The sequence below is a fragment of the Amphiprion ocellaris genome, chromosome 4 (genome assembly GCF_022539595.1).
Source record: "Amphiprion ocellaris isolate individual 3 ecotype Okinawa chromosome 4, ASM2253959v1, whole genome shotgun sequence".
Taxonomy (NCBI): Eukaryota; Metazoa; Chordata; class Actinopteri; family Pomacentridae; genus Amphiprion; species Amphiprion ocellaris.
Genome location: NC_072769.1, coordinates 13,385,674 through 13,399,622, shown reverse-complemented (window position 1 = coordinate 13,399,622; position 13,949 = coordinate 13,385,674). Strand labels below are relative to the sequence as shown.

Genomic DNA, 13,949 nt, shown 5'->3' with positions numbered 1-13,949 from the left:
CTGAGACCAGAGGCTGATCAGATGCTGAGAGGACGTTACTCCTGCAGTGTATTCTAACAGGTAAGGCTCAGGAGGTGTATTGTGCACTCAGTGTAGCAGACAGTAAGATCTATGCTTCGGTCAAAGCTGCTGTTCTTAAAACATACGAGTTAGTGCCTGAGGCATATAGGCAGAGATTTAGATCCTGGGAGAAGTCCGGTCGCCAGATGCACATGGAGTTCACCAGGGAGCTAAGTACTCATTTCCATCGATGGTGTTCTTCACTAAATGTTCATACATATGACACTTTGTGTGATTTAATAATCCTGGAGCAGTTCAAGGTCTCAGTACATTCTCACATTGCAGTTTATATAGGTGAACATAAGGTGAAGACAGCGGAGGAAGCAGCGACTCTGGCTGATGACTATGTGCTAACACATCGGGGTGACTACAGGGCTCAGGACTGTGGTAAATATCAGTCAGCAGGTAAGAATAGGATGGACAGGTCTGTGTGCAGTCAGGCACAGGGGGATCAGAAGAACATCTCTCACTTCTGTAGAGGCAGAGGATACTGGAAAGCTGAATGTCCTGTAAAAAATAATTGTGAAGGTGGGCAGGTGGAGCCTTTTGCACTCAATGCTCCTGTTGTCGGTTCTCGCAGATGTAAGGTCGACTCTGCAGTAAATTATGACCGTTTTTCTGGTGGCTGTACAGCTACCTGGACGGTGTGTGGTCAGGAGGCAGAGTCAGGCCCTAAACAGAGTGGTTCAGAGGGTAGTAGGTCCTTCACTGTGGTGATACCTGAATCCCTTTTGTTGGTTTCTCACGGTGACCTGGTAGCAGAACAAAGAGCTGATCCTTCCCTCGGTGCTTTGGTTGATTCTGTGCTCTTGGATGGGGAGAGCTCTGCACAGGGTTATCTGGTAAACAACAATCTGTTAGTCCAGAAATGGGTGCCAAATCGGAAAGGTGTTATTGGTGATCCTGTTTTTCAGGTTGTTGTGCCACCAGCATTCCGAGGGGAGGTACTGAGGACGTCGTATGGTCGGTGTGGACATCTGGGGGTTGGTAAGATGTACGGTTACATCCAGAAGTACTTCTTTTGGCCTTGTATGAAGAGAGATGTGTCTCAGTACATTAGGGCGAGGAAGAGCCAGCCCTCCCCTCCTTGTGGTTAAGAGTGTTCTTATGATCGTACAGCTGAGGTTGACCAGTTCGTCAACCTGCTTAAGCCTAGGCCCAGCAGCATCAGTCCCATGAAGGGGGAGGGAAAGTGCTGCAGACTGCTTTTGGAGCCAAGTTGTAACACTGACCTTCCTATTCTTCTTGCTAATGAGTGGTTTGCATCTTCTGGTGTAGCCTCTGTACTTTTGGTCATGAAGTCTTCTGCCAACAGTAGATTGTGATACCTTCACTCCTGCTCTCTGGAGGTTGGTGCTGATCACTAACAATTGTTTTAGGGTCTTTCTTTACAGCTCTCACAATATTTCTGTTGTCAACTGCTGCTGTTTTCCTTGGTCTACCTGTGCGATGTCTGTTGCTTAGTCCACCAGTAGTTTCTTTCTTCTTCAGGACATTCACAATAGTTGTACTAGCTATGGTCAATGTTTCTGCAATGGCACTGACTGATTTTCCATCTTCTCTCAGCTTCACAATTGCTTGTTTTTCACCCATAGACAGCTCTTTGCTTTTCATGCTGGTTGCATCTCTAACTATAGATGCAGTCTGCACAGGCAAAACCCAAATCTGAAACTGAACATAGACATTGAGCGCTATTTATTGTTTGAATAATCAATGTAATAGGACACATCAGGGCCACAAAACACAACTGTCAGTCACATGTTCCAATAATTTCGCTCACATAAAAAATGTGTGGGTTCAAACAAAAGGTGCTATCTTCTAAGTTGTGAATCAGATCCAGATGTATGTTATAGTCAGCAGGTTGACTCATTGCCAAATTTGATGAATTCAGTGGGAAAATACACTTCCGTTTAACTTTGTGATTTCTACTTAGTGAAAAGTAGCTGTAATAATGAACAGTTTTGAGGTACTTGACTTGAGTATTTTTATTTTATGCTACTTTATAATCAAACTTAAAGCTTATTTCACTGATATACTACTTGCCTGCTTTCACCCAAGATTTTTAATGCATGATTTCTGCAACCTTTTCTCATAAACCACAGTAGAGTGACAGTGTTTGACTTCTGGGCAAACTCTACTCTAGCAGCTCTACTTTCAATGCCTCTGTCAAGACAAGAGTCATTTACTTTCCCCGCCCATGTTTTGCCACATATTTTTGAGTTTTGAAACCTTTCGCTCAGAGGTCCATCTTGTGTGCTACCACCCCCTGATCTTGTGTAACAAAGACACTTGACTGTGATTAATATTAAAGTGTATTTTCTCCCCATAACAGCTAAATCGGTCACAACAGTGTGATATTATGGTAACACAGACACACACAGCCAACCACTAGGTAGAGCTCAATGACTTCACTGAGCACTAACGTGGGTGTGTTGCAGAATGTGCAAATACTTCCTGATTAAACACTGTGGGTTGTTCTGCAGGTTGGGAGGTACAATGATACTGACAAGTTTGCATTTGGCTTGAAGCAGTGGGAGTAAACCAGTAAAACCAGTGTCAGCCCACTGCTTTGGTCACAGGGACAAGCCCACGCATACAGATGACTAAAACAATGAGGAGGAAAATTAGGTGTTTGATAAGAGAACTTTTTTAACAACAGTTTATGCTTATCTGGGAGAGGTTGCAACTCCTTGGCCACATTCTTCAATCCTTCCTCCACAAAGATGCTCCTTTTAGTCTCTTTTAGAGCTGCATCAGTTGGTTGATCAACAAAAAAGTAACTATTGGCAGCTTTTTTAAAAAAAATGTTCTAAGGTAATTTTTGAAGCAAATATACCAAATGTTTGATAGTTTCCTGGATTTTGGACTGTCAGTCAAACAAAACAAGCTATTTGAAGGAATCACTTTGAGCTCTTTTTGCTGAACTTTTTTGCTTTCTAGAACAAAAGGCTTATTAATCAAGAAAATAACCATATCAGTGACAATTACTATTTAGTTGCAGCTATAGTTCAAACTCAAGACCTACCTTTTTAGTCATTTTTTGGATTGATTTGATAGATTTTATTACTTTTCTTAGAATTTATTTTATTTATTGACTTCTCTATTTATTCACCTATTTACATATTTTAGTCTATCTAATGTACAAATTGTTACTTCATTTTAATTATTTCTTGTTTTTTTAATCATTTTTGACTTCTATTTTTATCGTTATTATAATAATAGATGTTTAATTTTATTCATTTATCTATGTAGCCTACTTTATCTTGTATTATTTAATTTCATGTCATCTGGCATTTGCTCATTGCATGCGTTGCGGATAGTGTTTCCTCAGTTCTTCAATTCCAGTGTTTTAGAGTCCTTCATTGATAACTTGACTGTAACTGCATGAAGTTCTTCTTTGTGAACAGTTTCACATCAACTAATGGTCAAGCAATGTGAAGCTTTTCACGAGTTACAAACTCTGACATCAATTTAATGAGTGACATGTGGTCAAATTACAAATGATGAGTCACTGTAGATTGCAACATGCTCTGTTAGGCTTTATTAAATTAAATTCAACTCACTTTATCAGACTTCACAGATTCACAGCCTGCAGGAACTGAATCTTGACCTGTTTAACTTTGTAATAATTAGAACTTCTGTTGCTTTAAGACACTAAATAATCCAGCGTTCCAAATGTAAATCTTGCAACCAGGTCTGATGGCACATGGTAGCAGCATCACACTCTTTCACACCTTCAGTCGGCCAACTTAAAGCAACATTCTTGCTTTGGTTAATACTGATGACACACTTGGCTGCTACTTTAAGTGAGAGGAAAAGAAATGGGGGAATGATTTACGAAGTATTAAGACATTCAGGTCCTACTGTGCAGCTTCTTTGTTTCAGTTGTTTTTTAGTTTTTTTTTTTACAAGCTCTTAATTTTCCTCAGATATGAAATATAAAAGCAAAGAAAACACAAGGTTTTCTTTGACGTTTGTACAGGCCAGTGTAAGCCTGAGTATCACAGAGGTATGTCCGTACACTGACTGACAGAATCCCTTTTTAGAGCCATGCAAGTCAGAACATGACTGTACTGCAGTTCTGGCTGAGGAGAACGGGCTGTTACGCGTGTCTGAGTTTTTTAGATACTGGTACAATGAGCAAGAAGGAGGAAAGAAGGAAAGAATGCAGAGAACAAGCATGCATTTGTCTGTAAAAGAGGAACGCAAAAAATTTGCAAGTAAAATGTTTCCAATTCAAAGCATTGCAACACTTGCTATACTAAACCCAATAACTACAATGACCTCCAGTTTAGCAATGGGAAAGCCAGCAGTAAACTGAAGTCAATTTATTGCTTTGTTTCAGTTTGTTTCTGTCTTTTCATTCGCATCAATCTTTTATATCAACAGAGAAATACTGTGCAATAAAATAACATAAAATTAGTTGAATATTTTAGATAAAGTAGTGTCTTACTCCTTTAATCATCTGGAAGCTACTCAGTTTCTTCCATATTTTATAGTAAATTTTATTTTATAGTTCAATTGTGCTGACTAGTGAGTAAAAAATAAAACAAAGACACAGAAGGTACATTTTAGGGAGTCTCAAATTTGTTGAAGTTTTGAAAAAAAGATTTTACTCATCCAAAAGGCATCTTAAAAACAGTAGTCTTATCTTCCTTCTTGCTCTAAATGAATATCACACTGAGTCGGATTCATAACGTCATGCATGAATTCATTCTTTCCTCCATTCGACTGAATATGTAAACAGAGGGATGAGCACCTTTCATTTAACTACTGAGAGGTTTTCTTTCTCAAAAGGGTACAACATGAGTCACCACATGGTAGGAAACACTTCTTCGTGCTGCATAAACCTGTCCAACATACAGAGCAAAACAAACAAAATACAAGTCTAAGTGAAAATGTTCAACCAGAACATTTGAAGGTCAAGGCTTGCTCACTCTGTTTAGAGCCAAGCCTTTGTTTCACCCACACATACTAGTAACCTGACTCTAAAGTAAGCTTTACTTTACTGTGTGATCTACACCAGTAAAACCAGCTACATGAAAACACAGTTTTGTAAAAAATATAATGTATTTACAGGACACCTACTTAGTAAAATATTAGTTAAAAAAGGTATTTTTAGCAAAATGCATAAAAAATGTCCTACTTGATTGTCCTTTTATTGACAGATTTGAACATACATTTCATGATAATGGTTATGCTTTACCTTTTTGATCTGTTTCATGTAAAAATTCCACCAATATGCATGTGTTAGTATTTTGTAAATAGTCTGTTTTCTCTGGGCAAGCCAGAACACCATCGGCCTCCATGCCACAATGAGAAAAGAAGAGTCTCTCACAAGCCTAAGCTCTACAAACTCAGCTTTGAGTCAACTTGTTTCGTACATCTGCTGGCAGCAGATCAAGCAGGTTGTCCTCCACTATCAACCCACTGTGACGCAGCAGGGGACAATCCACGATCTCCAGAGGTAGAGACTCCAGACGGTTTCCTTTAATATCCAGTCGAACCAGCTGGGCCAGGTTTGACACTCTAGAGCTAAGGTATGACAGGCAGTTGTTACCAAGAACCAGTGTTTTTAGCCTTTTACAGGAAAACAGCTCCTCTGGCAGTGTCTCTAAGGAGTTGAAAGCTGCAGAGAAGAACTGAAGGCCCTGCAGGATGCTGACTTCAGGAGGCAGAGAGGTGAGCTGATTGTGAGAGATGTCGAGGTGCCTGAGTTTAGTGCAGTAGAACAGCCGAGAGGGAAGCTTTCGTAGCTTGTTCCAGCTGATGTCCAGTGTCTCCAGAGTGTGCAGCTTGCTGATATGATCAGGGATGTAAGCGATTTTATTGTGCCACAGTCGGAGCGTTACCAAACGCTGGCAGTGCTGTAAGCTCAGGATTTCCTCCACAGTGCTCAGTTTGTTCTCCTTCAGGTCCAACTCCTGCAGGTTGTTCAGGCTGAAAACAGCGCTTGGGATGCGCTCCAACTCGCAGCCCACTAACTCCAGTGAAACTAGGTTGGTCAACTTCTTCAGGCTGCTAAAAGCTTGGAGCTTGACACTTTCATTGTGGATGCACAGTCGCTGCAGCTGCATCGCAACATCCCCTACACCGGGTGGGATCTTGGCAAGGTTGGAGCGGAGGGTGAGGACTCTTAAAGATCTCAGCTCTCGAAGGGAGTCCAAGGTGACACTTTTGTACACGTCATTGGTTAAAGGACCGCTCAGGTGCAGCTCCTCCAGGCCATGTAAGATGTACATCCACACAGGCACCTCCTCTAAACTTTCAAAAGCTAGACGCAGGACCTTTAAATGTTCCTTGAGGTGGTTCAGGGCAGGCAGCTGGAGCTTTGCAGGGGAGTAGATCAGCGACAACTCCTGGAGAGAGTCCAGCTTTGCCACACTATGCGGGATGGTGACATTGTTAACCTGCTCCAGTTTGAGCGATTCCATTTCAGTTAGCTCAAAGACTGTGTCAGGAAGCCCTGGCAGCATCAACAGGTGGAGCTCCAGACGGTTGCTGGAGTTCTTGGTAAGACGGGTGCGCAGTTTTTTGTCGGTCCACTCATAGTTGAGGTTAAGCTGATGGAGGCGACTCTCACTGACTTCAGACAGAAAAACAGCAAATCTTTTAGAGTAAAGAGCATCATATTGGTCCACAAGATGCAGGAGGAAGGCAAAGTCATTCTTCACATCTGGTATGTCATTAATGCCTGTCTCCAGTCTGACCTGGTCAAAGGAGTACTCCTTTAGAGGCCGGTGGAAGAGCCAGTAGAGCGTGTAGATGCACAGAATACCGTACACTCCCACAAAGCAGATGTAGCAGTAGGCAAGTTTAGAGAAGAGATGGGCCTTGTTGTGGTTGCAGCAATAGATGTCAAAGCCAGTCAGCTCAGGAGGGACATAACAGCGCACAACTATCTGAATGTTGGGTACCAACACTGCAGTGTAAACGATGATTAAAAGGAACTTAAAGACTTTCAGTGATGTCTGTAGCACATACATGTGATACAAGATGTCCGCCTCCTCTACATGAGTCCGAAGCTTCTTCACCTTTTCAAAAAGAGCTTTGGCCTGCTCTCCTTCCTTCTTATCTAACAAAGAGGGGGAAGACTGAGGTTCTGGACTCTTCTTTTCTGGATTAGACTTGACAGAGGAGGAGCGCATAAGAAGCCCACCGGCCTCCTCTTCGTCTGGTCGTTGTTCTGTGGAATCTTTCGACATGGTGTTCCTCCTCCAGCTAACCAGTTTCTCCTCTCCTCTCTCCTCAGAAACTTCACTCAGGGCCCTCGTGGTCCAGGGTGAGTCAAAGCATTTGCCAAGAATGGTGACAAAGAGGTCAATTTTAGAAGATGTGCCAGGGAACTTGAACCAGAAGCTGCTTGCCACCATGAAGATCATAGTGTGGATCACAACCAGGTAGGGGAAGTACTTGGCAAACCAGTGGACAAACCTCTCGTAGCAATAATGGTTGACAAACACGTATTGGTGAATGTCTAGGTTGTTCTTGCGGCCGAAAACCTCCTGGATGATGGGGTTCCCGGGGGTGACCAGCGTGTACTGCGCCGTCACGTTTTCCCTGTAGGTCCGGATGTAGCTGCAGTCGATGGCCTCAGGTGTTGGGCTGGTGAAGGGGCTGGGAAGACACGCAATCTTGTCCTGGGTGAGCTGTGGAAAACGAACAAATGAAAGAAGAAATGAGGTGGTAATGAGAAGGATGGAAAATAACAGAAATGCACAATGACACATTTTCCTTAAGATCACCAAGCAATTTGTTGCGCTACTTGACAACCAGCACAACTTACATTAATTGTACTATTCAGGTACAACTGAATGGACAACAGGAAGATCTGATTGTACTTATTTAATCTGCCATTTACTGTGTACTAATAGATAAACAGATAAAACTTCCCCAAATAAGCAGAAAAACAAAACATTAATACACATTTGTTCTCATTTACAGCAACAGTGTTCATTGTAATTTAGCGATGTGCAACAGTGTGGCTCATTCATGTGTTCGCAATATTTTTAAAGACAGTAAAGGCAGAGATGGATTATGAAGTACGTAGTTTATCTCGAGTAGGGTTGTGTTATTGATGACTGACAGGAGGAAGAAATATAGACTTTCAATGATCATTTGATTCTGAAACAGATTTTCCTGAAAATGTACCATTACAATAAACTGGAAATAGGTCTTAAGTGTTAAAAGAGATTCTAGATTCTTTTTCATGATCATACATAACGAAATAATAAAGGTGCAGTGCAGCTTAGACTCGGATAAGTGGCAGAAAATGTTGGAATGGACTACAAAATCTAAAATGATTGATTCACTCAGGTTAAAGTATATTTTTGCTAAATTATCCATTATGAGACACTGAGCTACGTAGCTACTGCATAACTATCGTAACAGCATTTGGAAAGCAGGAGCAAATATTTAGGACTTTTAACACATTCCAAGGAATTTTTTGGAGGAAACTGGACTCAGAGGTGTACTGAGAGCTAATGAACTACGATTCATTTATCTATTTTCTTACAGATGTTAACTGCCTCTATCGCTCAGCTTAAATTGTTGTTGGTAAAGTTACTTCATCGAAACCTTCACTGTAGTCCGTGTGACTCCTCTAAACGACAGTTACACTCCTGATTCAGCAGAGCCCTGCAGAGCCTGTTGATGGTGTAGTGTTTCAGACAGCTGCTTTGGTTCCAGTTTACTGTTCTGTTCATGGATATTTTCCTTGAGTTCCACCTCTGTTGGCACTATTTACAACTATGCCAAATGTTAGTGCAACTATCATAATATAAGCAAACGAATTAATGAATTAATTTAGCAATATTTTGAGTATCAACAAAAGAGTCATTGTTGCTGATTACATATGAAACCCTTTACTTTTCTTCTGTGCTATTTTAATATGACACAGAAATGATGGAGTGAGGCGCATTAAGCTGCAACTTAGTGATCTGAATGTGCAGTAAGTGGGTCAGGAGAGGTAAGTATGACAGTTACATTGTGTTTTCGCTTGACTTGGAGGTCAGATAGTAGAGCTGTGGAATGTAATGTGAGAAACGGAGGAAGGTGTGTATGGCGCAAAATATTCCCTCAGGTAGAACCACAGTTTGTACAAATGAAGCATATTAAGTTCTGTTTACATCCAATAAAAACTTATGGTCCCACAGCGGCCTCACCTGCAAGGTGCACCCAAAGACTCCGAGCATGAGCATAGCGATGCACAGGTATTCTGAGAAAACATCCCACCACGGTTTCAGGACCCGAAGCTTCGAGTTCTGCTCCGTGCCGAGGTTTCTGAATTCACCCACTGGGATCATCCTGGCTGCTGCTGCAGTCTGATGAAAGGAAAAAAAAGGGGCTTTGAACAGTGAGGCTAAAATAGGCTTTCAACACAGTGCAGCCTCCGGAGAACATCTTGGCAAAGGTTTTAAAGTTGTATGACACAAAAACACACATGTTGTTGCACAGAGCGCACGGCACTGTGAAGGTAAATACCTGAGTTCATTAAACAGACGGTGACTACAGGCTGGAGGTATCTATGGCTTTGAATGAATGAATGGAGAGCCTCCTCCTGCCCTGAATGTACATTCAAAGTGGATAAACTGGTCTGACAACAAAAAGTGGCTCTGCTTAGTAAGGACTGGAAGAAAATTTTAACGACATTTCTACTTCTGAAATAGCTACAGGAAATAAACAAAATCCCACAAAGGCTCAGCAAACACTCAAAAATAAGCACACATTACAGTTAATTAAGTAACCTGTTTAATTTGTGATATTGTCTACTAGTGGCGCTCAACAGGTAAATATGCAAACCACTGAAGCAAACTTTATGTGGAATTCTTCTCCATTTACTACTTCTTCTGCTCCTTCTGCCTTAACTTTGCTGTTTCCTTGTGATTAAAAGTGTTTCAGCGGTGTCACCATAAAAACAGCTGAACTTCGCAATAAAAAAATCACAGAAACCTGAAGTCACATGTCCATAATGACCTACCGTCCATTCACTTCAAAGTTCCTGAAGTAGCTTCGGTTCGTCTCAGTCTACACAGTGAAGTCAGATCCAGGTGACGAAGCTACCTGCGTGTGAAGATGGTCCGCTGGAGTCCGGTGGGAGGGTTTGTTTCATCACCTGAGAGCCGCACCGGTGTCAAGGCGGCGACAACCGACACGGAACTACCGGAAAAGACTTTCAAAAGAAACCCCTCAAGAGGTCGGTTTCACACTTTTAAACGGAAACTTTACACACTTATATTAGAAGTAGACGTTAATTTACAGAGCTGCAGCGTGTCCAGTGTCACTTTTTTAACGCCCATGAAAACTTTATTTTTTATTTCAAAAAAGAACCCAAAACACACACATATAAAAATGTGTCTTGTCTCGTACTGTGCTGTAAAAACAAACCAAAATAAGGAAATTTTGTTGTTGTCATTCTAAAATTAATTTACTGTTATTTTAAAGATTTTATTTTAAAAAAATACAGAAAATGCACAAAATAACTAGCAAAATCACAGAACACTGACATTTACGTGTTAACCATAAAAAACGTGCCAAAGCTATATATGCCATAAGGGTCCGTGTACAGATCTGGTAATTGGATTTTCCGTTCTGAAACGAGTAAAATACAAAAATTAAAATTGAAATACAAGGCGTTTTTCCTTTTCATGATCAAAAAGGGATATAGGATTTTTTTTTTAAAAATGCCTTGATTTTCGTTTCATATTTAGAATAACAAGAAAGTAAAATCACTAAGAGACAGAAACGACAAAAGGTCCGTTTTTTCATTTTCTGAGACCGGAAGTGGTCATCAGCAAGTGTGGAGCCAAACAGAGTACGGTGCATAGACTGTACATACATTTTTTTTCGTGAGTTTTCATGGTCAAAATGAGAGATCAGGTGGCCGATCTTAAAATAAATCAATATTGATTTTTTTTATAGAGCGTTAAAGTTTTGCGAAGCCAGGGGGCGGGACTACTTGATTGACAGTCCGGTCTGGAATGATTGACAGGTCCTATGGAGGAGGCAGCAGGGACTCTGCTCTCCTCGTTTGGATTAATTCTGATATAATAACTGTTGTTTTATTTATCGGTGCAGCAGCAGAACATTTACCACAGACAGTTTTCCTGCCAGTTGGCTTGTTTTAACCAGTTTTCTACCTTTGGCTGATTCTACCAGCAGACACTGAAAGGACTCTGATAGTTCGGTAAGTAAATGTTTATTTTCGTATCGGTGCCGCTTTTAATGCACTTTATATGCAGCTTTAGTGTCAGATGTAATGTGTGCCATGCACTCCAGATGTTGGTGGAGTTTGTTTCAGTGTGTGTTGACCAGAGAAGAAAGTTAGCATAGTAAATATTAGCTTTAATGTTAGCGATGCTAACCGAGCTAGCTGCTCAGTCGTAGCCTGATTAAAGCTAACGTAGCATCAAGCTAATGTGTTGAGTTTCATGTAAACAGCTGAAGTGTGTTGTGTTCCTGTAATGTGGTTCATTAAGTTCATAAAACTGTGGCTGGTTGACATTAATGTAACGTTCAGGAAACTTAAATGTGATTAAAACAGTAACGTTAATGTTATAGTTGTCAGTGACATCAGTTTCATTAATTTGTTGAAAATTGTCTCATTTGTTGTTGTGATATTGCTGCTGATTCATTAAAAGCAGATGATCCGTGTTGAAGATACGTTTAGTTCTAGTATCAGAAGTACAAGTAGGAAAATGGAAGTTTAGTTCTGCTACATTAAAGATTTCAGGATTAAAATAACTAAATGAGTCTTTATGCCTCAAACTTTATTTTTACAATAAAGAAATAATGAAATAATCACAGATAATAAAAATATAAATAGCAGAGAAAACCTGAGAGAATAATTTCCTGAAAAGTCTGTGAAGGAAAAGCAGCTTTTTATCCTGAAAGATCAGAATCGGTTCCAACATCTGCATCTGACAACATCAAGTCAACCAGAAAGAAAAGAAAACAGAAAGTGACTTCTTTTTGATCACATCTGTTCCGCTGCTCACAGTCTGCTGCTGCTCACATTCTTCACATTTATTGTCCACTTTTAAAAGTTCAGCAGACAGGTGCTCTGCTTCGGAGTGTGACGATGTCATTGGTGATGTGGAGAGTGAAGTTTCCGTTTCACCCACAGTGTGCTTTAGGGCACCCGGGTCGGACTTGATGTTTGAAATACAGATCGACAGCTCAGATTTAACTGTCTGTAGTTCCGTTTTGATGGGTGTTAAACTTTCACTCAAAGCCACAAGAGCTGGGTCTTTAAAATAACCACTGTCTCATTACAGAGTGAAAGTAGCAATTCCTCCTTAAGGTCAGAGATTGCAGCATCTGAGGGCCTCTTCCAAAGAAGACGTAGTTGATGAAGGCGTTCTGGAGCAGGACCAGAAAGACCACGACCAAGCAGCCTTGAGATCTTAGGCAGCGTCTCCCTCAGGTGGGTGTCAACGGTGTTCACGGTCAAGTCTGTGGTAATCCCGTCAAAAAACAAAACAAAAAAAAATCTAGATTATAAATCAACATGTAACCAAAGCACTCTGTGTATAGCACCATAGTATAGGATGTAGTTCAGAAAATGTCGAAGTATAGTAGACTTTTAAAGAATAACATAGTATTGCCTGTAGTTCATAGTATAGCATGTCGGCAAAAAAACCCAACTGATTATTATGTGGTTCAAAAAGTGCAAAATGATAGGATGTTGCCTAAAATTGTCATGTATGATATGTGGTTCAAAAAATGTCATAGTGCAGTATATTGTCAAAATAGTATGTTTTTCAAGAAAACATCGGAGTATAATATGTTGTCTAAAAAATGCCATAGAATAATATTTCATTGCACAAGTAAAAGTATTGTAATTTTTAAAACTGTTCAAATTCTTATAATATGTTGCTAAAAAACAAAAAAAAAACTAAAACAAAAAAACGTCATAGTAATATGTCAATTTAAAAAGCCTATAGTATAGGGTGTCGCCCAACAAACGTCATAGTATAGCATGTCGCTCTAAAAACGTCATAGTATGGCCTTTGGTCCAAAAAACGTCATAGTGTAGCATGTCGCTCTAAAAATGTCATAGTACAGCATGTTGCTCTAAAAACGTCATAGTACAGCATGTCGCTCTAAAAACATCATAGTCTAGCCTTTAGTCCACAAAACGTTATGTCCTGGCTGTCTGAAGTAGGTGAGGAGCAACACCAAAACAGTCCAAACACTGATTTCCAGAGGGTTAGATGAGTATTTATTTGAAAGAGTAAGTTTACAACAGCACAACATGTGAGGGGGTTAAAAGCAAATGGGCGTTAGTAAAAAAAAAAAAAAAATAAACAGAACTAAAAGTGAACTTCATGTTGACATTGATGGGCATTCCAACCATGAACAAAGTAATAGATAATCAATACAAAAAAAAAAACTCTTCCTGTTCACCTCTTCAAGCCAAAAACACACCGCAGTAGCATCCTAAACTAAAACTACCAATGGGTTCCCTGTTTTCCTTTCTGAACAATTCAAAGGTCCCTCTCTATCTCCCCACACATCCACCAACCACTGGAACACATCTCCAAAGTTCTGCCGGGCCAGCTCAGCTTCCCCTCAGAAGAAGTTCCGCCAGATGAAGGAGCCTTTTGAGAGGCAGCTGGCATCGTGATTGGACTGTACTTTGGTCTGTTCCAATCCAGCTTCAGCTCCAGAGACGGCAGGCGGGACGAGTCAACGGAGGCCGGGTGGACGAAGGCATGCAGCTGAGTACAATCCAGAAAACAACAGAGGAGGAATGCAGCGGCCCACAGCTAGAACAAACAGAGTAGCATCGTATGTCTCTTAGAAAACATCATAGTATAGCCTTTGGTGTGAAAAAACGCCATCATATACATCGGATATTGTACAAATAACAAGTCAAAGGAAAGAGA

General features: G+C 40.6%; 1 protein-coding gene across 1 annotated transcript; it reads right to left on the bottom strand.

Moving 5' to 3' along the window:
- Positions 1-3,586: 3,586 nt before the first annotated feature.
- Positions 3,587-10,191, bottom strand: si:zfos-323e3.4 (volume-regulated anion channel subunit LRRC8C). The gene is made up of 3 exons (XM_023272764.3): positions 10,040-10,191; positions 9,225-9,383; positions 3,587-7,709 (listed from the first exon to the last, which is right to left on the bottom strand). The coding sequence occupies exons 2-3, from the start codon at positions 9,363-9,365 to the stop codon at positions 5,418-5,420; spliced, it is 2,433 nt and encodes an 810-aa protein (XP_023128532.1). The 5' UTR covers positions 9,366-9,383; positions 10,040-10,191; the 3' UTR covers positions 3,587-5,417.
- Positions 10,192-13,949: the final 3,758 nt, after the last annotated feature.